This window comes from Lepisosteus platostomus, chromosome 27 (assembly GCF_059453375.1).
Source record: "Lepisosteus platostomus isolate fLepPlt1 chromosome 27, fLepPlt1.hap1, whole genome shotgun sequence".
Classification (NCBI taxonomy): domain Eukaryota; kingdom Metazoa; phylum Chordata; class Actinopteri; order Semionotiformes; family Lepisosteidae; genus Lepisosteus; species Lepisosteus platostomus.
Window position 1 is genome coordinate 6,353,789 of NC_142637.1, and position 24,715 is coordinate 6,378,503.

The 24,715-nt window shown below is 44.7% G+C and overlaps 1 protein-coding gene and 1 long non-coding RNA gene across 3 annotated transcripts in view; one reads left to right on the top strand and one right to left on the bottom strand.

Annotated features, from left to right (window-relative positions):
• The window catches only part of arhgef18b (Rho/Rac guanine nucleotide exchange factor 18b), a 63,346-nt gene that overhangs the window by 17,772 nt on the left and 20,859 nt on the right, over positions 1-24,715 (top strand). For both annotated transcript variants that reach the window (XM_088621831.1, XM_088621832.1), the window contains 6 exons: positions 14,925-14,992; positions 17,645-17,708; positions 20,646-20,799; positions 21,561-21,670; positions 22,414-22,554; positions 24,303-24,553. In XM_088621831.1, coding sequence (XP_088477957.1) covers positions 14,925-14,992; positions 17,645-17,708; positions 20,646-20,799; positions 21,561-21,670; positions 22,414-22,554; positions 24,303-24,553 — 788 coding nt within the window. The remainder of the gene's footprint in view (positions 1-14,924; positions 14,993-17,644; positions 17,709-20,645; positions 20,800-21,560; positions 21,671-22,413; positions 22,555-24,302; positions 24,554-24,715) is intronic.
• LOC148639160 (uncharacterized) lies at positions 3,179-5,299 on the bottom strand. Its single transcript, XR_015930783.1, has 2 exons — positions 4,535-5,299; positions 3,179-3,869 (listed from the first exon to the last, which is right to left on the bottom strand). It is a non-coding gene; the product is annotated as an uncharacterized LOC148639160 (long non-coding RNA).

Genomic DNA, 24,715 nt, shown 5'->3' on the forward strand with positions numbered 1-24,715 from the left:
TGCCAAGCAGGTGAGAAATACTGTAATAGCTGTAGAAGGGACTTTTAATTTGTTGGTCCTTTACTTCTTGAAGGAAAGGCCCTCTTCAAATCCCACTTCCTCAAGTGCCTTGCTTCTTGTAATTCAGAAAACTTTCTTCCAAGTCATGTGATACAGTCATGAGGAAGACTGCAAGAGCTGAACTTCCATTGGCTGTAAACAGTCAAACAGAAACTCTTTTCATTCCTTTTTTTTTACACTGGCAGTGAAAATGTTGCAAATATAAATGTTATGCACTGGTGCCTATTTCATGTTCTGTTCCATTCTTCTGAGAAAAAGGAAATTGGATTATTTTCTGGGGTTCACTGACTAAGCAAAGCAATTTCTTCCGGTGGTGTACGTCCCTAACATTCCTCTCGCTAGAGTGAAATTGGTTAAAAGTCACCCGCTGCCTTTTCCATTCTGCAGTTTCTGAAAAGACTGGGATCTCATTCCTGGATCTGCTCCTAGATGCTTTCTTATTTTGAAGTTTTTAAGCAACAGACTGACAATTATGAAGCCAAAAATGCAGCACTAATTACTGCTTCTTTGTGGTACAGAGCTGTTGGAGGCTCTGAGGAAATGCCAGGACTCATTAATCTCAGGCTGTTTCCTCTGCTGTTATAAGGAGTTATCATGATTTGCTACCTAGCACAGTCCAGATATGCCAGTGTTCCTTTGAGCGGTGTGAATGAAGCATTCCTGTTTAATACGAGCACACAAATCATGTGCTGTAGAACAGTAAGACTTCTGCGACTCATTCCCCTTTCTGCAGTTGTTTTTCAACTCATTGATCATTGATTAGCTTTTTAAATCCTCTTCCTTGCAGTGAAGTAAATGGATTAATAAAAACACATTAACTGAGCATCAAAAGAAATGTAGTTCTTGGAAGAGCAACAGAATGAAGTTATTAAGATCAGACCACTTTGTTGGCCATATACAATTTCTTGCATTAGGAATTTGTCTTTTCGCATACCCCAACTTGCTCTCCATCAGACACACAGACAGGGAGAGAAGCTGGGGGTCAGAGCGCAGGGTCAGCCATTTATACGGCACCCCTGGAGCAGCTGGGGTTAAGGGCCTTGCTCAGGGGCCCAACGGAGTAGGATTCCTCTGCCGGCCGCGGGATACAAACTGGCAGCCTTCCAGATCCTGAGCCACAGAGCCACCACTCCACCTTTATTTTTCTCCTATTATTAGGAGAATTAAAATCCTTTTTGTTGCAGGTGTTGTGACATTTCATTTCAGTGATATGCCAAAGGCAGAGTCATTATGTGGAGTAACATTTGTCACCAGCATGCAGTCGACTGCCAAAGTCACAAGGTAGTAGTGTGAATGCCCACAGCTGGAGGCAACACAGTACCACTGTAGCACATTGCTTTGCACAGGTTGTAGATTCCATTGAATGGGATTCTGGCCCTTTCTTCTCATAACTCGTTGGCAAACATGATTTTTTATGTTGGTCTCTGAACCCTTGGTGCCACAGGCCAACCCATGTTTCTTGCCAGTTCTAACTGGGGCTCAAGTCTGGTGAGCAGGACATCCTTGGCTTCATTGTTTCATTCTCATCTTGCATGAAAGCTGCTGTTACACAAGCAGTAGGACGTCTTCCATCGCCCTGCGGGAATGTTGTCACATCAGAATGAGCCCACAGGAAGGGCAACCACTGAGGTCCCAGGAGGACTCAGTTGGCGAGACCAGGGGTTTGCGAACTCATGGTGACTTACAGAACGTTCAAGATTTTGTGCTTCATTTTGGAATTGGTCAAATTTTTCTAGACCATCGATGAATTTATTTTGTACCCAACATTTAATAAGCGGTCTGAGAAATTTGGGACTGCAGCTCCTCTTTAAACACATCTCCGTGGAGCTCCCGACTGAATTTGAATAGAAACTAAATTAAGCCCTGTCCATACATGGGTCCCTGTGTTTATAGAAGGCTCGGAAAGACAAAACGCAGGATCACCCAGGAGCAGACATAAATCTGCAAATCAGACAACAGTTTGGGAAAGATTATATATGGCTATTTGGATTCGTTTGCTTATTAAACAAGTCTAGCTGATGTATTCATTGCACGGTGCGCACAACAGCACTGCTGGGCTTGGATATAGTTTAACATTAAACAGCCTGGGAGGGCGTCTGGTTGCCAAGATGGCAACAAGGAACATCAGGCTCCTTGACATGAGTGCTTAACGCTACTGGATGTCCTCACCAAGCAGAGTCCCTGCGCCGTTTTCACAGGTTGCTAGTTCTTCCTTGGATGACGGGGCTTTGGAGCATATCAGCATGGGGCACATCTGTGCTTTAGCAGGATTTGGGCTGAAAGTCCATTTTTAATTGGCAGTAAAAACAGATGTTTTTACTTAATTGCTTACACTTATATAGCGTTTTTCTGGACACTCCACTCAAAAGTGTTTTACAGGCAATGAGTGCACCAGTACACTCCCCACAGACCAGCTAACAATGGGGAGGAGAACAGAGTGAAGAAGCAGCCAGTTCAGAGATGGAGATTATTAGGAGGTCATGATTGGTGAAGGCCAATGGGAAATTGGTTACACCCCTGCTCTTTTCGAGAAACGCCCTGGAATTTTTAATGACCCCTGAGAGTCAGTTTTACATCTCATCTGAACTACGGCGCCTTTTTACAGTATAGTGTCCCCATCACGATACTGGGGCATTAGGACCCACACAGACGTGGGGTGAGCGCCCCCTGCTGGCCCCACTAACACCTCTTTCAGCAGCAGCCTTAGTTTTTCCCAGGAGGTCTCCCATCCGGGTACTGAGCAGGCTCACACCTGCTGGGCTTCAGTGGTTGCCAGTTGGGAGGGTGATATGGCTGCTGGCTACTTTTCACATTCTTACTGCAGCAGGCTGTGTGCAGACAACCAAGCTCTTGGGCCTCCTGTGTTTTCTGAAGTTGTAGCCAGAGGTGATTATTCAGAGTGCACCAACTTTCAGGGCACAGAAAATTCAGTGTCAGGAAACTCACAGCCAAAATGCCTTCCTTGTGACAAATGGTATGAGAAAGTCTTACCACTTATGCAGTTAAAGGCGCATAACTGATCTAAGGGAATTCATTAAGTTGTCTTGGTCATATGAAAGGTCATGCAGACTCCACACAGAAGGTACTCCAGGCTGGAATCAAACCCAAGAGACACCAGTTGTGAGGCTCAGTGTTTTGCTTCTCATGTTTAATCACAGTTATCCACTGTCGCAGGGATGAAAGTATATGAAGATAAAAAACTGCTTTGCATATATGAACCATTCTTAGAGGTATGCTACGGTTTTTCATAAAACATATTCTAATACTCTATAATAGCGGAATTCTATCTGGAAACATCAAATGTACTTGGTGATTGTCACAACTAAATTAGTCAAATGTTTGTATCGTGTTTGTAAAATTGCAAAACGTTTCTGGCCATACAGCATACACAGAGTGCAGGTATGCAATAGCTGTACTGCCCCCAAGTGTCGAAATATCTGCAATGCAACAGTAAAATATTAATGGAGAAGTCCACTCTGATGCTCAGGCTCCAACAGGAGATAACGTACTGGGCTGCCAGCTCTGATGGGTTTTCTCTCCTTCTCCAGTAGGGTTGAGATGTGTGTCAGAAGGTACATCTCAGTCTCTGTTCCTCCCTGCTGCCAGTATGAACATAACCTGTCCTCTCTAGGTAGCCAGGGCTGCCTCTGTTGTCCCCTGCTCTGGTGGCTGAAAGTCTCAAGAGGAGTGCTTAAAGGAGTGACTTCTCACGCAGTAATCTATAATATGAGCCATACTCCCTGTGTTGCTCAATGTTACGTGGAATGAAGAAGTCATGATTCACCAACATTTTGTTTACACCCGTGTTTCTGTAAAATGAGACAGAAGAGAAGTAACAGTGAGTAAGATGGTTACATACAGTAGTCACCACAGAGTCACGTCTAAATACAATCTAATTATGAAAGGCATGCAAGTCCTGCAGTGCTCTGCTTTACTTCTTGTGCTTCATAGCATTTGCAACTCAATATGCAGTGAGCATTGGGTTTAATTCCAAGCAAGGCTGGGGTATCTAATTTCTATTACATATCAAATTTAGACGGGTCACTTCATAGGGCTAGTGTATTTTGGAAACGTCATGTTCTTCCAGTTAACATACTGCTATTGAGCAGGAGCAGCAACTGTAGTATTACTGTTTTCCTTGCTTAGCATAGGATTATGTACAATATGTTCACGTTTTGCTCCAGAAGTATTCTCAGTGTCCGAATACATAAAACACGTTCGTTAATATAGATGCTGGTAGTAGGGGGAGATCACAAACAAGAGGTCACACCCTCCCCCCCCAAAAAAAATCAATCCCTGTCTGGAATAATGCATGAAGGGTATCGCCCTCTAAAAAAACACCGACTGGCAAGGGTACCTATCCGCCATTGTTCCGATAAGTTAAAAAAAAAGTAAACTAATACGCTCTAGGTGTGAACACCTGTACCCACAACAGGTGAAGTTTGCGCTTTTCTCAGGCATTTTGTTTAACAACCTCACGCTCAGCACCAACGAAGGTCGATTCTGGCTTCAGCCCAGGACGCTCTCCTTGGGCTCTTTTCGCTCTCTCGTTGTTGCTGGCCGGTAACAGGGTGAACCTGTCCTGCGGTTGGACGCTGCGCCTTTAAGAGCGGACCCAGCCCCATGGGCGGCGAGACTGTGGAATGCGCGGTGCGTGGATTGTGTCCCACTGATTGTTCCCACAATGCCTTGAGAGAGAAAAAGGAACATACCGGAGAGCAGGGAATGTTGGAGATTTTTTTTTTTGGCATTGGGGCCGTCGGGTTCACGTCACGCTGATAGGAGGACGAAAACAAACGGGTTGAGTACGATAGGAACAAAAAGGATTTAGACAGAAACGCACGGATAAAGTTAGGGGAGGGAAGTTCTGTTGTCTCTTGTACCGGAGCCTGTAAAAGAGGTAAGATTCCCCCCCCTCCGGTTTTGTTATGTAGATAGCTACCACCAAGTGCTTCAGGCTTGATGTTGACGTGTAGGCCTTTCGCTGTCAGGAGTCAATCTGTGCTCCGGGATCGAGACTTGTCAGTGGGCACGGGTTTTGTCAGAACAGCGGAGAAGAAAAGAGACGAAGTTTCCGTTGGTTTTTACTCGCCTGTGGGATTTCGCGTCACGCAGCTAGCGTGCGCAGGTGGAGTCGTGGGTTTGTGCGATCGGGTCAAATGGTGCCGTTGTCCTGTTCCTTACAAGTGTATGTGCCCTTTACTTTTTCAGCAGGGATGTAAAAAAAAATCTGTGCCTGTTTTCCTTTCCTCCTAAGCACTGTAGGTAGTCTGTTTCTTTGTACTCACTGCGTCCTGAATAAACTTCGGTATTTACATAAGTATATTTGGATGAAATGCAAATAACCGGCAGGGTTTATGTTTGTTTCTGTTCTGGAGCAATATGAACAATGTGATTTCAACACGTATTTTCGAGAATTCCCTCTGATGTTTAATTATGTTTCTGGTTTAATCCATTTATGTGTGGCCTGGACATGTTTGAATGTGTTGAATAGAGAACGTGGATTTAAAGCAAACATTAAGAGGCTTGCACGGCACAAGTGCCTGTTTCGAAAACCCAGCCACAACAATAACAGACTTATAAACGTCATTGTCCGTAACTGCACTTAATTATTTGAATCTTCAATTGAAGGCCGGTCTAGTGAGGAGATCTTGACACTTGCTGAAATATTTATACCAGTCATGTACTGTATTAGGTGATGCAACTCTTCCTGGTTGTATCTGTTGAGGAAGAGGTGAATGAATGCTTTAAACGTGCAAAACAAAAAAAAAAATGAAACTCGGGCATGTACTGCACCAAGAACATGCTTGGGTAATATCAATAGTCTGTGATGCTTTGGGAAGACATTATATCTGTGCTTGTTTGTTGGTGACCTTAACAAATGTGCCTCTTTGCAACCTGAGTCCTGATTCATAGTCTGGTGCCTAGCAACACCTGCAGCTGTAAAATGGCTGAATTGCTTCTAGTTCAACTAGAAAACACTTGCATAAAGCATTGCTTCTTCAGGAGGGTGCTACTGTGCATGTGTTGAAGAATGAGATCTTTCATCACAGGGAAGTAAAAAAAAATCCCAGGCGTTTCTCGAAAAGAGTAGGGGTGTTACCCCAGTGTCCTGGCCAAATTTCCCCCTGACCTTTACCACTCATGGCCTCCTGATAATCCCCATCTCTGAACTGGCTTCATCACTCTGCTCTCCTCCCCACTGAGAGCTGGTGTGTGGGGAGCGGACTGGCGCATCATCCAGGTGGGGCTGCACACTGGTGGTGGTGGAGGGGATCCCCATTACCTGTAAAGAGCTCCGAGTGAGTGTCCAGAAAAGCGCTATATAAGTGTAAGCAATTATTATACTGTAAAAAGGCGCTGTTTGGATGAGACTTAAAACCGAGGTCCTGACTCGCAGGGTGTTTCTCGAAAAGAGTAGGGGTGTTACCCCGGTGTCCTGGCCAAATTTCCCCCTGGCCTTTATCCATCATGGCCTCCTAATAATCCCCATCTCTGAACTGGCTTCATCACTCTGCTCTCCTCCCCACTGAGAGCTGGTGTGTGGGGAGCGGACTGGCGCATCATCCAGGTGGGGCTGCACACTGGTGGTGGTGGAGGGGATCCCCATTACCTGTAAAGTGCTTTGAGAGGAGGGTCCAGAAAGGTGCTATATAAGTTATTTCTTCCTTTTTATGTGTCCTGCTGTCACATTGGTGACTTTTAGGTCAGTGGTTCTCAGTCCTGGCCCTGGAATATCCCTTTCTTGTGTCAGCTGGTTTTCATTTCAACTAGTCTCAGTGCTAACTGGTGCCTGTTACTGGTCTGCTTGCTGCCTTGTTTTCAAAACCACTCCAGAGCAGTCCCTTTCAATCCTGATCCTGTGTAACTCTACCCTCTTCTAAATCTTGGGGGCTTTTATTCAAATTTGCTTTCAGGTCCTGAAAAGATGAATGAGATTTGTAATTGGCGTGAACAGCATACTAAAAGGTGAGTTTCAGGGTGAAACTGTTGCTCGTTCAGGTGTGCTGTCTGCAGTATAACTACCTGGACTGAAGCAAAAAATAAAACACTCACTGGCTCAAAGATTTGGACTGTGTGGTCACCTAGATTTAAATGAGTTGTACCAACATTATAGGCGTGATTTTATGATTATTTCCAGTTTTAAAAAAATCAGATGCTGCATGGGGTGTAAATATTGGTAAAGTTCACATACCTATGTTTTTATGGTGTCATAAGGAAAGTGTGCACTTTTTGAATATTAAGTTAATTTATTGCATTGTGTACTTCTCTGAGCTTTTCTGCATTAAGAGCAGCAAGTACATTATGTTTGAAAAAGACACACAGAGACAGTACTAACACTATTTTGTGTGCTGTAGCAGTTTGACTCATTTGTTGTTGGCCTGGGCACCTGAAGTCTGTAGCTGATAACTGTAAGAGTCTTGGGAGTGTTGAGCAATGGTTTTCCAGCCTGCCAGAGTGATCAATGCTTTTGATCGTTTCTCTTACTGTAGCAGGGAATAGGCTAAATAATGTTAAACACCTGTTTTTCAGTGGGCCTTCATCGCCACAGGTTGTGTAATAATTACATGTCAAAGCTTTGGTAACTACAAAAGAGAAACCATGCAGGGAATTTCGCCTTAGAACGTTTGAACTGTATTACCTTTTCAGTTGAGCTTTACTGAAAGATAAAAATCTCTCATTATATTGGAATCTCTGCATTTTGCTTCTGATGCCTTCCCTACAAATGTCATTAGATGTCAAAACAGATCTGCAGTGGGTTAAAGGCTAATCTATAAGACCGGAGTTTTAAAGCAAAAGTGTGCCATTATGATAACAGGTTTACATGCAGCTCAGATCACGGATTTTGTTTTCCCAAAAGAAAAACACTGCAGGTTCTTACTGTGCCGTGAAGCAGCGTAATGTTTCTTGTTGGGAGCTACAGAAATATTTGGTTTTCCCGGTTTTGTGCCCTAGCTAGGGAGAATTGAGCATTGTGATTTGTGAGCTGCAGCATAGAGTATGGAGTTTTGCAAAATGCTTGCTTTTTAAAAGTGCATTTTAGAGAACTTGTGTTTTTTTGCAGGACGTACTATGTTGCTGTTGGTTGTATTATGCAAGTGCCGTATTCCAGCCTTGTCCTAGCTGTTGTTTCTGTGCTCTTAATTAACCTGAACTGTGATTCTAAGTCTGCTTTTCCATATTATGTAGCTTGTTAAGCCTGTGTTTTTGGAACTCAGATCAGCTATTGGACTCATTTGGTGAGGGGAAAAAACCTGCAGGGCATCCATTAATGTTGGAAATATTTTTCCTGCATTTTACAGTACCCTGACCTTTTTCTTGTCACGTGTGCGTTGATAAACGTGGTTGGCAGACTTTGCTGTTCATTAGACCTTGTCTTGGTAGCCTTCACTCTGTGAAAGCAACGTCCCGGCCTCTGTGTTATCTCGGGCCCTTTTTTTCTTTTCCCTTTGGGATTAGATTTGTGAGGTAGGAAGCGTAAACATTTCTGCGATGCTTTTTGAACAGATCCCTGCCTAACAGCATGAGCGCAGAGGTCCTGATTGTTCCTAGGTCTTGTGTGTCGTTTCCCTAAATCTTCAAGTCTTTGTCTTAAAAATGTGGGCCGGGGGTGGAGATTTCTTCCAAGAAGTTGTTGGCAGCTGGAAGATCAGCTACTCTCGGTTGTTGCTTAATTTAAAGAGAAATGCAGTTTACTGTGCTGTTGCGAGATGGGAGTGGGGGAGGGAAATGGAGAATCTTTTCTGTTGTGGGAGGGGTAGGGCAGAATATTTTTTTTTGTAAATCTGTCAGATTGTTGATGCTCCCATATAGACAGGAAGTTTCATATATGCAGTAGTCCACACAAGTTAGTCCTGTTTCCATCTGTTTAAATCCGCTGTAAAATTCGTACTCCGTTAACTGCTGCAAATAGAGTCCTGGTGTGGTAGCAGCCTGGAGGGGAAGGGGAATTTTTCCATTTTTTTATACTTCTAAAGCAGTCTAGCAAGGTTGCAGAGCCTGTTTACAAAACACCCAAGGTCTAGGCTGTATTAAAGCATTGCATTGCTGGTATTCATGCATCTCTTCATTTGACAATTTTGTCATTTTTAGTTAATTTTAAATGTTAATTGCCATGGGACGGCAAGCTGGTGATGCACGAGAGCGTTGGGGGGGGGAAGAGATAGCATTACAGAAAGAGCAGGAACTTTGTTCAGCCTCAGAGGAGATGTTTTTTAAATAGATTTAATTTGAATTTGCACATAAAACCTGTCTTATCTTTTCATGTGTTTGGCTTATACAAGGATTTGCCTAGTGATATGGCTGTTGCATACTCTCTTCACTGCTGATTACCCTTAATAAATAGGTTAAGGCAGTCATTAGCCTTGTCAGAGTGTATCATGCTTAGTGCAGTCACACTGCCCTTCAATGGCGTAAGTCCTTCTCTGGTAAGGTTTCTCCTTTCACTGTTGTTGTATGTGTACTGCGTCTGTGTGTATCACTTAATTTTCCTGTTAATTATCCCCCACTCACGGCTTTCTTAACCTGTAGCGAACAGGTAGGATTATTCAATCTTGCAGTTTATATCGGCAGCAGAATACAGTCTACTAATTACACTCTTGCAAAATCTGTGGTTTGACCATGTTTAGGTACTGTGTGTGTAATATGGATATATTTCTGCACACATTTAAATAAACAGGCCAGGCCAGGGCTGGGGAAGGCAGTGCTGAATGGTTCGTGTTGTGCCAAAAAATGGTTAGCAAAATAAAATGGAACATCCATTTTTTTCTAGTGCTTGAGATGTTTGCAAGACCATTTATCCATTTTGTTTTTCTTAAAAACCAATTAAGGCGCTGCTCTTTTTCATTTCTTTTCAGTCCTGTGGTTGGTGGTGTGCTGCTGCCTTTGAGGCTGCCCGAGGGCCACAGATGCCCTAGGTCTTAAGTGTCACCTGCGTCTCTAATTGCCTTCCAGTGGCTAAATGTCCAGATGTCCTGGAGTCTACATGTAAATGTGTCCAGAGACGAACTACTTTGTCGGCTGACAGCTAACCGTAACGGGCATTCAGCTTCAATTCTCCGCAGTTTAAAGTTGCTTTCTAGATTTCTCCTTGAAAATGCAGCTGTAAGGGAAGAGAAAGCGAACAGCTTGCAGACCAGGGTCTCCCTGGGCTCAGAATACACCCCTGCTGTACCGGCTGGTTTGTAATTGCTGGACTCCGCTCGACTGATTAGTCTTGTTTCAACAGTCTCACTGGAAGCCCTGCCCTGTCTTTCGTCCTCCCACTCGCCATTAACCTCTCCAAGGCACATCGGCTTCTGCTCCTCCATGGCTCAGTGGCTAACCGCGCAGCTTCGTTTGAGACCGAGAGGCTGGGAGAGTGCCGTCAGGCCTCCTGGGAAGGGAGCATGTCGCTCGGATCTCCTGGCTCGCAGCGATAGGTTCTGCTGCCCTGGGTCTAGCGTGGTGTGGTCATGTCTGGTTCCGGAGAGAGTTGTGCGTGTCTGTGTGGCCTGGGGAGAATCTGCCTCTCAGCGTGTGGTCTGGGCTTGGCCCAGCCGTCTCTTGGTGTGTGTCAGGTGCAGCAGTGGAAAAGCTCCCGGAGTCGGGTTTTAACGGGTTGTTTTTGGCTGCCTGTGATCACGTGCGCTGCCTAGGCACAGCAGAGCTTTAAACAGAACTGTCATATTTCTGGACAGAAGTGGGGATCCGTTTATTTTTAACTTCATTGACGTTTTTTACTATCCTGAATTCCCATGTGGCATTTTAAAATATCACACACAGTCGTCCTAGACTGCTCGGCCTTTTAAGCTATTCATTTTTAAAGCCTTGTTCACGACTGAATGTTTTTGAATTTTATTTATGGATACGATTTATAGGATTAATGCATTTTGCATCCCAAGTTGCTAATGAATGGTGCTGGTTGAGATTAGTGTCTGAATTATTATTTTGCATTTCTATGCAAAGGTTTTTGTTTCTTTATGTTTTAGAGTGACTAATAAAAATTTACTTGTATGGTTTACTAGTATTACTTCAATGCTGTTTTCCCAGTTACTGTGCACCTGCAAAATCATATTCTTAACACGTGCTATTTCAGTATTTCACTGTGCAAAAAGAACATTAAAACCAGGTAAATAAGACAAATGTTTTGAGAGCTAAGGTTTGCTTAGCTTGGTCAGAAACACTGACAGGCGCAGTATTGGCCGTTTCGAGTACAAGATTAACTTGCCAACTTCAAGGCATTCAATAAAAAGTTCTGCAATTCTGGGATTTCCTTAGAAAAAAAGTTGTCATTTTCGAGACGTGGAACAGATGTTGCACTGAGCTTGGAAATACACACAAGCTAATAAGACTCAAAAAATGGCTACAAACAAGAGGGTACCATTCAGTCTGACTGACCCATTTGGTAGTCAGTAGCTCACTGATCAGCCGATCTCATGCAGCCAGTTCTTGAAAGAAGCCAGGGCGTCAGCTTCAACAACATGGCTGGGAAGCTTGTCCCACACTCCCGGTTGCCTTAAAGAAGTGCTTCCTGTTCCTGCTGTAGTTTGAAGGTAGCTCCCACTCGATAAGAAGTGTTTCTCGTACAGCGAGAAGTGATCTGGGTCAGGTGACGGCAAGGTGCGTCAGCTCCCACTGCCTTGAGTGGGTCCTGCCGCAGAGCGGGCATGTTGAAACCTGACATTGTCGTCAGCGCGCCAGGGCAGTGTAGGTGTGTGTGGGAGATAAGCATGCTTTCTACCCTAGAAAAAACGTTTCGGTACTTTTGTTTTGTTGTTGCTGCATTGTTTTTAACTTGCCTCCATTGCAGTAACGTCTTATAAAACTATATAAAATAAATAAAGAGGCTTATTTAAGTAATTTAAAATTTAGTTTGACATTCTATAGTACAGATTAGAATTTTTTTGTTGTATCTTAAGGGACACATTTGAGATTTTAAATGGATTTCCTTAAAGCAGCCTTAGAATACTCTTTCACTGCTGCTCAGGTTGTCATGCTTGACTTAAAATATGCAAAGGGGGATCTAGCCTGAAAGAGTATGCATACATTTTTACTCCCTGCACATTGATTTGCACAAAAAATGGTTTTTAACCTCCTACCTGCATCATCCAGAGTTGTGTGCTGCTGGTGCATATGGTGGCTTGGATTTGGAAAAAACTGTTAGACCCTGGTGTACTGTACTGCTGAAACATGTCTGTAGGGCTGATGTTTTTATCACTATCATAAAACAGAACTGAAGCGATCCCACACAAGGGTCATCTGTGTACCCAACAGGTGGAGCTCAATGAAGATGTGAAGTCATTTTGTGTCTTATCGTTAGTATTCATTTTGTTCTTGCATAAATGCTACCTTCTAACGCTATGCTTGTAGGCAGTGAGAAATTAAAGCACTGCAGGTATTTTTTCATTTCAGGGAGCATTGAAATTGCCAGTTTAAGAAGAGATCTTCATTGCTGCACTGTGTTCCCAGCAAAAAAAACAAGAACCTGCTGTTCTGTTCTTTTTGTCCTTTTTGTAGTCAAGTGGTGTTTGTGTAGAGCCAGTTGCAGTATTTGTTTTGACCATTCTGCTGAAGTAAAGCAGAAACCTGACAGGTTGATTCACCTGAGTGTTTTAGCACTGACGTGGGCAATTCCTGTCACAGCAGGTCTGGTTTGTTCAATACAAAAATAGTTTTTCATAAATCTCACTATGGTTACCTGGGACTAACTGTAGATTACTGGTGGTTATAGCTCTTCTGCAGAGTGTTATTTTATTGTGCTGTTTTTCTTTTTGAATATCTGGCCCTTTCTGTTGACTCAGTTTAGATGATGGACGCTTTTGACTGAACCCGTCACTACATGTACTTGCCTGAAGAAACAGCAAAAGAGCTTTGTCTACTACAGGCCAAACAAGTTCAATGTGTTTGTTAGGCAGCAGATCAGTAGAATTGATTTGTGACAGCAGTGTTAGAATCAGCTTCTAAATAGGCATTTTTTTAATTCGCTCTTAAAGTATTCCGCTCTCTTCATTGATGCCCCTGAAGTATTAACATTATTTTTTTAAATTGTGCTCCTGTATATTTTTTTCCTCCTGGTCCAGGGCATGTTTTGTCATGAATTGCTTCCAGAACACAATATATTTTTATCATAAGAGTATGCGGAGGATTCTGAATAGCCCTTCTAATGTAGAAACTAAGATCAGACAGTGGCTGAAAATTAGGAGCCTAGGTTATAAAGTGAGTGATTTAAAGCATTTGTGATGTGATCCATGTATATGCATGCACTTGCATATTAATATTCTGCAGGGATACTGTAGCTGTGTTTATACACGGGGAGCTTGATCACCAGAGGACTACCAGTAGAGCTCCTAGAGAGAACTGTAGTCCTAAGGAGACTCGAAACCTCACACAGTAATTGAGTGAATATTCATTACACATCCCAATCCCATGACATGAGCACGAGTGTTAATCCCTCCTGCAGGCATCAGTGAGCAACAACTGAACCACAAGGGTTCCAGATGTGATATCAGGAGACTACGGGCCTTTAGGTTAGGGGATTTACAGGGTTGTACTGTAAACTGTGATTTAAACTACTGTACATGTTTCATACAAAGAGCAAATAAACAAAAAGACTTGAACAATGATGGTGGGTGAAGCCAAAATGAGAATAAGCATTTTCTGTACAAGATTTTGGTTTTGTGTGTCCAGGGTAAGGGTCATAGTCTTATGACTATGAATGAGTCACATGTCACCTATCCCTAAATATCGGGAACTCACGCAAGCTATTGATCATTTAAGCGATCTTTTCATTCCAGGGACCTTGATTTGAGGACTGATGAATAGTCTTATATTTGTTCCAAAATTATCTGTCCATTTCAAGAAATCACTCACTCATTTGATCACAGTTATGTTGTTCCAGGTCTCTAGAAATGGTTATTTATAAGACCCGCTGGGGTGGGGCTCTCTTGGAGAAAAGGCTGGAGATGCTCCTGATCTGGGATATGGTTTTCTGTTTTTTATTTGGGGGGGGGTGTCTAAAAATCTGCAAAGCACTGGGTTAACTGTCAAGAGTCTCTCTCCTCACTGGTTTCAGTAGGTATTTGGCATGGGGTGCAAATCCCTGAAGCATACTTAAAAGAAATCAGCTGAAAAAGCTGCGAGTTGAGAAATAATGAAGAAAACAATGCAAAGTACTTAGGGGTCGCTTGGCCACGTTCATCCCATGGCTTCGGAATTCGAAGTGCTGCCCTGATTCTGCAGCTGAGCTCTGGAAAGGCTCCAAGTTTCGAGTGTGATGGTGCTCGACAGTCCTCAGGAAATCAGTTTGACTGCGCCGGGGCGGTGCAGCGGGGCTGGCCCGTCTTAGCTCCTGGCGATGTTCACTTGATCGCGCTGCACTGCCGGACAGCTCCCCGAGCCTGGAACCCAGAAAGCCTGTGGCAGGCTTCTCGGCTGCTGTCACATCATCGCTGCACAGCCAAACCAACCACCGTTTTTTTTTTTTTAATTTTAATCGGAACCCTCTAGTCCTAATTACAGTGAAGGCTGACATTCTCAATTACCTGCGAAGCTTATTAAAGAAGCCTATAAAAACGAGGCAGCTTTTCTGCTGTTTGCACCACTGTAGAAGCCAGTCGATGGAAGAAAGAGCAGGGCAAGGATGCTGGTCCCGTTGAAACCCCCCGGGTTTCGGTATCGGTCTTGATCGCTGTGATTTTGTTTCCGGACGGTAAGTCAGGCTTCGGGATCTGGTGAGAGGAGTGGAGCATCTGGTGGCTCGGGTCTGTTTTCCGTTGCTTTGTTTTGCAGCTGGATCCCCGAACCCGATGAAGAACTGTTATCCAGATGAAGAGCTACGCCAGGGAAACAAACTCATCTGTTGTTTTTTTTTCCCCCTCCGTTAGACTGTGCGGTGAACGTCCACAAGAGCTGTAAAAATCTATTAGCTGAGTGCAGCAGCAGTAAAGCCAAGGTTTGTCCAGCTTTGTTTTGGTCTTTCTCATTGGTGTAATTGTAAATAACTGGCCGTTTGTCTTTGTCCTTTCTTTGACATGCACACTGTACACAGATTTAGTTGGGTTGAAAACGAATCTGTTTCAAAAACTAGGCGGACCACAGCAGTCGGTCCATTTTCTTCTAATTGTAGGTGTTGTGTTGACCAGACTGGGGTTCCTGAGTGTTGGGCTGGATGCCTGCAGCACCTTTGTGAGGTTGGCCGATGTCGCGATTGAATTACTGGGTTTTTGGAGGCCCGTTCATTTGCATAGGTGCAACAAGGCAGAAAGGAGCGATCAGGTGGTGGGGCTCCTGGAGTATTCGTTTTGTCCCGGTTGGATTTGGGAGTCAGTTGTGGAAGGAGTGAGCTTTGCCGCTGGAGAATCCTGAACCACCTGGTCCGGGGTTTTCCTGATCTCGCCACCCTGTGTGTGATTAAATGTGAGAGAGCCCGCAATATCCCACAGGTCCACAGACCCCCTGAGTTTAGCCTGGAGAGACACTCGCAGCGTCGCACAGCAGCGGGACAGCAGAGAGAGGAATGCAGTGCCTTCGCAAGCGTGTTTGTTTTGATGGAGGAAGTTGAGTGCTGTTGCATCTCCCACACTTTCCAGACCTGCTTTACTGGCTCAGATGGAATGCAGCCTAGAAACTGCCTTTCTTGCATTTTTTAAAAACATAAAGGATACAGATTTTCATCACCTTGTGAATTGAGTTTCCTTTTTTTTATGCTTGATGTTACTACATTTAAGCGCCTCGAGCTTCTCTTCATCACTGTTTCATTTTGAAATGCTTGGGAGGTCCTTGTGAATGCAGGTGTAGCAAATGTAATGAGTTCTTTTTCCTCTCATTTCCCAAGGATTTCTGCATGCTGCTCCCTCCCTTTCTCAAGTCTTATTTTACCTGGTGTCTTTCTTCTGTTTCTTCAGTATTTCCCATAAAAAGCTCACAGGATTTACTGTGTTCAGCTAGTGGTGGCACTTGGTCTTCCCAGTGCAATGTTTATAGTCACTAGACAGTACTGCAAGCAACTCACAGCTGGCAGCCCCACTGAAGCCCAGCAGGTATGAGCCTGGTCAGTACCTGGATGGGAGACGTCCTGGGAAAAACTAAGGCTCCTGCTGGAAGAGGTGTTAGTGGGACCAGTAGGGGGCGCTCACCCCACTTTCTGTGTGGGTCCTAATGCCCCAGTATAGTGACGGGGACACTATACTTTAAAAAGGAATCGTCCTTCGGATGAGTTGTCAAACAGATCCTGACTCTTCGTAGTCACTAAAAATCCCAGGGCGGTTCTCAAAAAGAGTAGGAGTGTTATCTTGGTGTTCTGGCTAAATTTCCCCCGGTCTTTACCAATCAGCTATGTTTACCTCTCGAAACAAAAAAAAAAACAAACTGCGGAATTATACCCCATTAATAGAAATTCAAAATGGCAAGAGAGACCTGTTAGGTTTCCTTCTTAGTCAGGAGATTGCTTTAAGTAAAGGGTTAATTGTTAAATTTGAACTAGATGCTATTCCTGTTTCCTTGATGAGATCTGTTCCAGGTAGGATTTTATCAAAAACTGGACCCTTTCTCTACTGCTTAGAGTGATTGTGCAATGGTTAATAAAGCCATTTTGCAAATTTGTTATTAGGAAATACATTTTCCATTCGTTTACAGTCATATACACCACTGTAGTCTTGAATAAATTATCTTTATTAGTCATTATTTTACTAGAGCTGTTCGCAGTGTGAGACGCGCTGTATCTCTTTTGGTACTGGTTTATGCTCAGACCTGCAGTTTGAAAATCAGGAGTTGCCGCCAATGATGAACACAAGGTTTTTTGACAAAGGTGTCAAGGTGAGCGCAGGCAGCTGGTGATGGCCCCAGTGCGCATATAAGCTCATGGCGAATGTGTTGTGGGTGTGTGGACAGCTCCTGTTGCTTACAGTGTCATGCATGTTTAAATCTTGCTCCTTCCCAAAGTAGCTTTGCCAGTCATAAAGCAAAGACTTACTTCTCTCAGCTTTTTAACCAGCTTACTGAACTGGTCTGACTTGATCTTCCGAAACCAGTTTGCTTTCCAAAACTCCTGACCAGCTTTATTTTGCTTTCTTTTCTCTGTTTTCTGTCTTGTTTCATCAAGACTAAATCAGTCTTAATGCTTGATGAATCTTGCAGACCTGCCCTTGAACATTGCTTTCAGATCAGGGGTATTCAGAATATACTTGAGTATATGTAAAAGTGGGGCCCAGCATTCAAACACTTGCAGAAACCCTTCTACAACTAAACTATGAGCTACTATTTATGCTGAAAGTGGTTCAGCAAAGGATTTAAGAATAAAAGAAATGTTCATATTCAATTCAACTCGGGCTCTTACTGCAGTACAGGTTAATGAATTTGGATGTTCATAAATACCATGCTTTCATGGTAATTAGTGCTAGTGATCCTACCTTTTCTACATAATCCCCAGTAGTTCCTCTGAAATGCTGGCAGGGAATGACTGCTACAGTCCCTAGAGGGGCACATTTAGTTTCACAAAGGTCTTACTACTTAGTGCTTTTCCTCTCAGAGGTAGACATTTACTAAAAGCATCAGTTGTTAGTTTGGGTGCATGCTTTTTAATTATCACATTTTCTTTTTAATACAGGCTAAAGATTCCCAGTACAAGAGCACTGGATCTGTCCAGAATACTGTACAGTATTTCAATCAAGGTGAGCCGTTTTTTCAATTCCCTAGTGATATGCATTTACTGTTAATACCACATGAGTATAGACTCTTTTTTGAATGCCGAATGAGCCTTGAAGTATGATTTTCTGTTCAATCCTGCCTCTCTGACAGAGGCTTTCTATTCTTGCTTCATTGCCAAAAGAAATAGCTAGTTGTTTTATGTGTGTTCTTTGTGGTTTTACTGTGATTGTATTTTAGTTAAAAAGTTCTCATTATTGATTAATAATAGCGGGCTGTAACTGCTTTTTCAGTTTTGTAGCACAGCAGACTGACTCTTCACTTTGTGTGTTCAGAAGTGCAGCATCTGATATTGTTCAGTGTTCAAAAAAGCAGAACACTAGAAAGCTGCCATGAAGTGTTTGCTATTGATGTGAATTGCCAGCTACCAGGTCATTTTTATTTTTCCAAATCCCGCCTCAGATTCTCGCACTCTTATGGTATTTATGCTTGTTGATAGGCTGTCCACCTGGACTGATGGATGTGTAATGCACTAGCATCCTTGGGAAACTAGGAACGGTCATGCCTGTGATGGAGGTTAATACTCCCTCACAGTTTTGCTGCATGGGTAGGAGTATTAATTTTAACTTGCGGAGGACAGTTTCAAAATGTTATCGTGCTAGAGGTTTAAACTGACTGCCTTTCCAAGTCTATTTTTTTACATGTGGAAATGGCAGGTCTTTTTTTTTTTATATACCCGCATGAGTTGAAAAGCAAATTTGTGTTTTTCACTTCTCGGCTCGACGCCACAGCATGAGCCCTGCGATCACACTGCATTGATGGGTCCGGGGGGGGAAGGGCTAAGGAGGTGTAGACACGCCCTGCCCACCTTCCAGCCAGTCGTCTTTTTACACATCACAGACAACACGCCCCCCTCCAGGAGGTTCAGTGCTGATTGGTGGAGAGTTGTGTCCCTCACCCACAGCACCGCCTGTGTGCAAGCGCCCAGGGTCTCTGCCTCTTGGGATTACCAGTTCACAGTCAGATAGTGACCAAACCCAGGCTCGAACCCTTGATCTTGGAGCTTAACCCGCCCACATTTCAGTCTTATCCGGATAACTCGCTTGCGAGCACGGTACAGACAGCTTTAACCATGCCGTTTCTGAATTATTAGATTGCTTCATGAACTGTATATATGCCTGTGTATAACTTTTGTATTTTGTCCTTTGAATCAGCAGTTTCCTAAGCAGCTGTTCATTATTGCACAAGGGCTGTCTTAACCTTGATTTGTGTAGCAGTCCATTCCAGGGACAGAGTGAAATGTACAGCTGAGATAGTTAACCACTACACAGCTTGCCTCTTAAATTGTTGATAAAAGTAACATTTTTGCAAAAACAAAAAAAAAAGAATTTCATCTCTAAGTAAGTTTTTTTTTTTTTCCTGACACTGGGAGTGGTTTTCAGCTGGCTTAGCGGGGAAGCCTCCCAACGGTCTGTTCAGCCTGGAAATGAAAAGGAAGCAGGTTTGTCCCTGACTGGACTCGGACAGATGCAGCAGGAAAAAAGAGCCCAGCCCAGGGATTCAGTGAAAAGCGCCGTGCCTCTGTCTACTTTGACCCTCTTCTCCAGTACAGGGAGAAATAATCGGCGGGGGGGGAGGGGGCACAGGTGTGTTTCTAGTGCCCCAAGCCCTGCCATGTAAGTCACTGTGACCCACAGCGTCGAAGGGCCTTGTGTGCGCTGGTGTGATTGCTGCACCGCTCATTCAACACCCTCCCTGGTGTTCTCATTAAAGCTGCAGACACCTTTAAAGTGAGCCAGCAGGCCGTCGCATGCTGCTAATAGATGAAACGCAGGGCATGGAGAGGCAAGGCGGGGCTCCCTACAGGGGTTTGCTGCAGTGGAAAGTTCTAGGTTTCACCAAACCCTCTAGGCGGGCGCTGTTTATGAGCGGGCCCGGGTACGACTGGATTTGCCAGTGTGCTCCTTCTTCCCCTGTTCCTGTCTGGACAGGTCTGCTTTGTCATCCGCTTGCTTTTCAGCGAAGCTGTCCCGGCTCCAAGTGTCGGAGTGGTCAGGTTTTAAGATGGGGCCTTGTGTGGCAGCTGACCACTCCAGCTCGTCCATTGCCAGTTATCTGAGGTCAACCGGTGGTGGGGGTTGTTTATTAGCCTTTGGAATCGCATTGAAGGCTTAACCTGTGACTGTCTGGGACATAGGCAATGTGTCTGTAAAAGAAACACATTTCTTTCCTCCTAAACAAGCTACCTGTTGTCCTTTGTCGAGGAAGTCTCAAGTTAAGTTTTTTCCCCTCGGCAGAGGTGAGAATGGGAATGATATTGGAAGCTTCTGGTGATTGGGTCGTAGAAATCTTTTGTAGAGAATAAAGATTCTTCTCTTGATGAGAAGATGCGCGGTTTCTGAGACTCTTACTTTTTAATGATCTTTGGTGGCGTAGGAAAGACACCTTTCTAGGAACTGTTGAAAAATACCGAAGGGGGGGGGTTGGCCTAAATGAGCAGGCCTCCTTGAAAATGAAAATAATAACCACTGCGGTGTTGAACAGCATGGCACTTCAGGCAGGCTTAACAGGCATTTAAGGTGTCCTTCACTACAGCTCCGCTACTACGGAGTGAGAGACGGCACCTCTCGGTTCGAGAAAGATCGCAGGCAGAGGTTGCTATATAAGCCTGCCCATCCTGAGCCCTTTCCCACTGATTAGTGATTCATCAGCGCTGCTGCTTGGAGCTGCGGTCTCCATGGAGAAGGAGCTGGCTCTCGCGAGGGCGAGCAGGCAGAGCGGCGCGTCCGCCCGTCCCCGCCTGGCCGTCTGGAGGGCGTTCTCCAAGAGGCTGGGCGTGCGGGTGCCTCTGCAGAACGAGCTGCTGACCTGCCGGGTCCTGAGGTCCCTGCGGAGGCACGGGGAGCGGGATCTGAGGGTGTCCTGGGTGCAGGGGTGTTCTGACGCCATGCTTGTCTCCGTAGCCAGCGCTCCCCTGAGGGAGCAGCACAGATCCGGCCTCGCGGCTCCCGATGGCTCCTCGGGCTCCGCTCGCGGCACAGGAATGACTCTCTCGCAGCGCGGCAACACCTCTCAGGCCACCGCCAGCTCAGCTGCCAACCACACCAACGGCCCGGGGTGAGTAACGAGCACCGTTGGTCAGCCTCTCGCCGTTTCCCCTGCTCCTGTCTGTTTCGGCGTTTCTCCTGACATCCGTACGCAGCTCCCTGGAGCAGTTTGTCCCCTTGGATCCCTGCGTCCAGCTCGTACAATTCTGACACCTGTGGTCCACCAAACTGTTCATTTCTCCCGCAGAGGTCCCTGAAATCGAAATCTGTGGCCTTTTAAAAAAAAAAGCTTGCATGGATTTTCTCATCTTCTGTAACGCGCTTTGACAAACCACCTTTAAAGGCGCTATATAAAATAAAGTTAATGATGATGTATTTGAAAATGGGCTTGACGGTGGAGGCCGTGCTCTTGACCAGAGGCTTGTGGGTTCAGAGCCCAGCTGAGGACACCGCTAGTATATGACTCCAGCACACCCAGCTGTGGAAATGGGTAACAGACACCATGTCTTTTCTAAAAGCATGAACCACATCGTCTCGCAAAATGTTTTTCGCTGGATTGTTTTTGCTTCAAAAGTTAGAAAAAGTGCCCGAAAAAGAAACGCCGGAGCTCCCGTTGGTTTGACAGCGTAGAATCCAGAAGTCAAAAGAAAGAGAAGTATTTTTTTTTTTCCTGGAGCGTGCAATCAGGAAGGGTTAGAAATATGAGAGCCGGGACGTTTTTTCAGGCTGTTGTACCCAGCAGAAGCACACGGTGGCGATCGTGCTGCTGCCAGCCAGGCTCTGCGCTTGCGCTTCCCGTAGGTCTGAGGGAGCCTGCGTGTCTTCCTGCAGGTCGATCGCGGGGGAGATGGATGAGCCAGACGCGTTGAGCAGAACCAAGGTCCCAGCCGACGACTCGGTTTCGCTGGCACCTTCCGCCGCAGAGTCCATCATTGTTGAAGGTAAGGCGGGGGCCGGCTGAACAGACACGCAGTCCCTGCAGGTCGGAGCGCGCAGGTGTGTGGCCGAGGAGGGGAAAGAGCGGGCATCGGCTTGAGCAGTGAGGGCTGATCTGGACTGGTACCGAGAACGTCCCACCTTCTTCTTCCTGCTGTCCACACTTTGAGATCCAGCCATTCTGTGTTGAAGAGCAGGGAGCTCACTGCTGCTTTTTTGTTGAAAGTAATGCCCTATCTCATTCCTGGGCTATTGGTTTATATTACAAAGTGTTTTGGAGTGAAATTAAAGCCCATTGCTTTTCAAGTTAAGGTAGAAGATCTTTTTAAGTAGGAATATATTCCTCATGCAGAATATGCCATTGATACCATTCTTATGTCTGTATAGTGTTTTTGTGACTCTTTGATTTAAGGTTGGAAAATGTTCTTAAGAATTTGGCCTGTCGAAATAAGATTATTGCAGGTTAGAAATGTGTAAGCCATTAGGTATTGCATTTTTAAAAGTGTTTATAATTGGCTCTGGTCATGCACAACCTCTGTACTAAAATGATCATGGATTATGCTTGGACTCTTAATGGAACCTGTGACAACTGTGAATTTTTTACTAATTGTTCACCCATATTGAGAACACCGTGAATGCAGTCTGTTATTGCAGAGGGCTGTTGTTGTGCAAATCAGTTTTTTTTATTTCATAGTACGAGAGTCCAGGTGCTTCATCTTCAGGACCTGTGTTTGTCGTCTTTGTGTAGATGGCCATTATGCTGCTTTACGTGCGGAGCTTGAGGTGGAGTCGCAGGACTTGGAAGCTGAATCCTGGAGCCTGGCTGTTGACCCACAGTACTTAAAGAAGCACAGCAAGGATGCAATCAAGAGACAAGATGTGATATACGGTATGTGAGCTGCAGAGTTTGGGGCAGAAAGAGCAATGGATAGAGTTGTGGGTTCAAATCCCAGGTGAGACACTGCTGTTGCACCTTTCAAGCCAGGTGCCTTACCTGAATTGCTCCAGTGAAATACCCAGCTGTATAAATGAGTGAAAATGTAAGTTGTTTTTAAAAAAAAGAAGTCAGCCAAATAAGTGTCTCTTTCCTCTTTAGTGCCATTGTCTGCGCTGATATTTCTGATGCATTGTATCAGTTAGAGCTTAGGGGAAACTGTGTTTGTTGTCAACTTCTCTTCTGTGATCCAGTTTGTCAGACCAACTATACTACTAAATTTGCACAGTATGAAATGTTCTTCTTTTAAGTATTTAAGAAAAGTTTGATAATTGTAGCAAGACCCGAAAACAAGACATAAAACAACTAAAAAACCAAAAGCAAAGACCAACCAGCAATGTTGGCGTCTGCCTTGTTGAGATCAGAATAGAGTTGAAGTCGGAGAAAACTGTAATCGCAGGATGACTGGATGTGTAAAACAGGGATGTGTGCAAAGCTCAGTCTTTTTCAAAGCACTCAAGAAAGGGGCAGCAGATCCTGTGGAATCAGTCCATATCGCCTGTCCTATAGAAACAAATCCTCTCCATTATCATTGAGGAGATCATCTCAAAACGTTCTGATTAAAGACGTGTCTCAGGGCTGGATGTGCCAGCATGAGTGGGGGGAGGTATTTCAGTGTCGCACCAGGCCTCACTGCACCCCTGTGAAAGATGAGCCTAATGGTTTGCTCTCGTTTGTATCTGCTCTTATGCACCTTAACCAAGGAGCTGTGGGGTTCTGCCCCCTGCTTACCTCTCTCACGTTTTCTCAGTACGTGTTAACGGCTCAAGTCTGACTGGCTTCAACAGCAAACCTCTCATACTGAAAAGGAAAACCAAAAGTGTGTGAATAGCAATGATAAAGATAGCGTGTGCTCTACAAGTTTATATGTTATAGAATTTCAGAATGGCTTTGGATATATCTTTTGATTGTTTATATGCATGTATATATGCATTTTCTCTTGATGAATTCATTCCTTTAAGCCGGTGCCTCTTCCCATCTTGGTTCTTGGGGATTGGTATGTCTGCAGGGTTTCATTCCAGTTTGGCACTTAATGGCATACAGCAGCTCGTTATGGTGTTGATTGGAGCAATTTAGTATCTCCTCCCAGCTCTTCAGAAGCTGGTGTTTTGAAGAGTCCTAGAAAACCAGCAGACAACCCCCCCCCCCCCCCCTCCAAGGAGCAGGTTATGATACCCCTGCTTGACATCATCAGCCAGTATAGCAAAATTTGGTGCATGTCAGTGAGTTCCCTTGATTCATGGCAACACCCTGTGACAAGCCCTTTATTTTTATTTATTAGCCATTTTCCCCTCCAAAGGAAAGGATTTGATCTTGGCAATCAAGGGTGTGCAATTAAATACAAATGTTTGCATGTTAGTGTGCTTTTTGGTGGAAAGGTAAGGTTTTGATTTGGCACGTTAGGATAGATTTGAATCTAGCTGTATCCATGGAAATTTCCAACTGTAGAAAGCTGCAGTGATTTAGAAAAATCATTTTTGAAGAGTTTCGAGAACAAAGCTGCAATCTGACAGATTTCTTACACACCTTTGCTGTCCCAGCTTGCGCCCTCGCCCGTCCTGTTCTCAGGGAAAAGCAAGCATGGGGTGAACTGTGTCCTCCCCTGATCCCTGATCCCAGAGCCTGCCCTTGTTTGCGCACAGAGCTGATCCAGACGGAGATACACCACGTGCGGACCCTGAAGATCATGCTGCGGGTGTACGTCAGGGGGATGAGGGAGACCCTGCAGATGGACGAGCGCAAGGTGGAGAAGATCTTCCCCTGCGTGGAGAACCTCCTGGACATCCACCGGCACTTCCTGGCTCGACTCAAAGACAGGCGGAAAGAGGGCCTGCAGCCCGGGAGCGACCGGAACTACTCCATTCACAGCATCGGAGACGTCCTAACTTCGGAGGTGCGGTACCCCGCTTTCACAGAAATGCAACGGCCAACTGAACCAAACCTGAAGAATGAGAAGGATTTATCACAGAATCTTGAGGGTTAACGCAGCTGGCGAAAGCTGATAATTTATCCTGAACATCTTTATGTAATAGCTGTAATTTAAATGAGGTGGTTC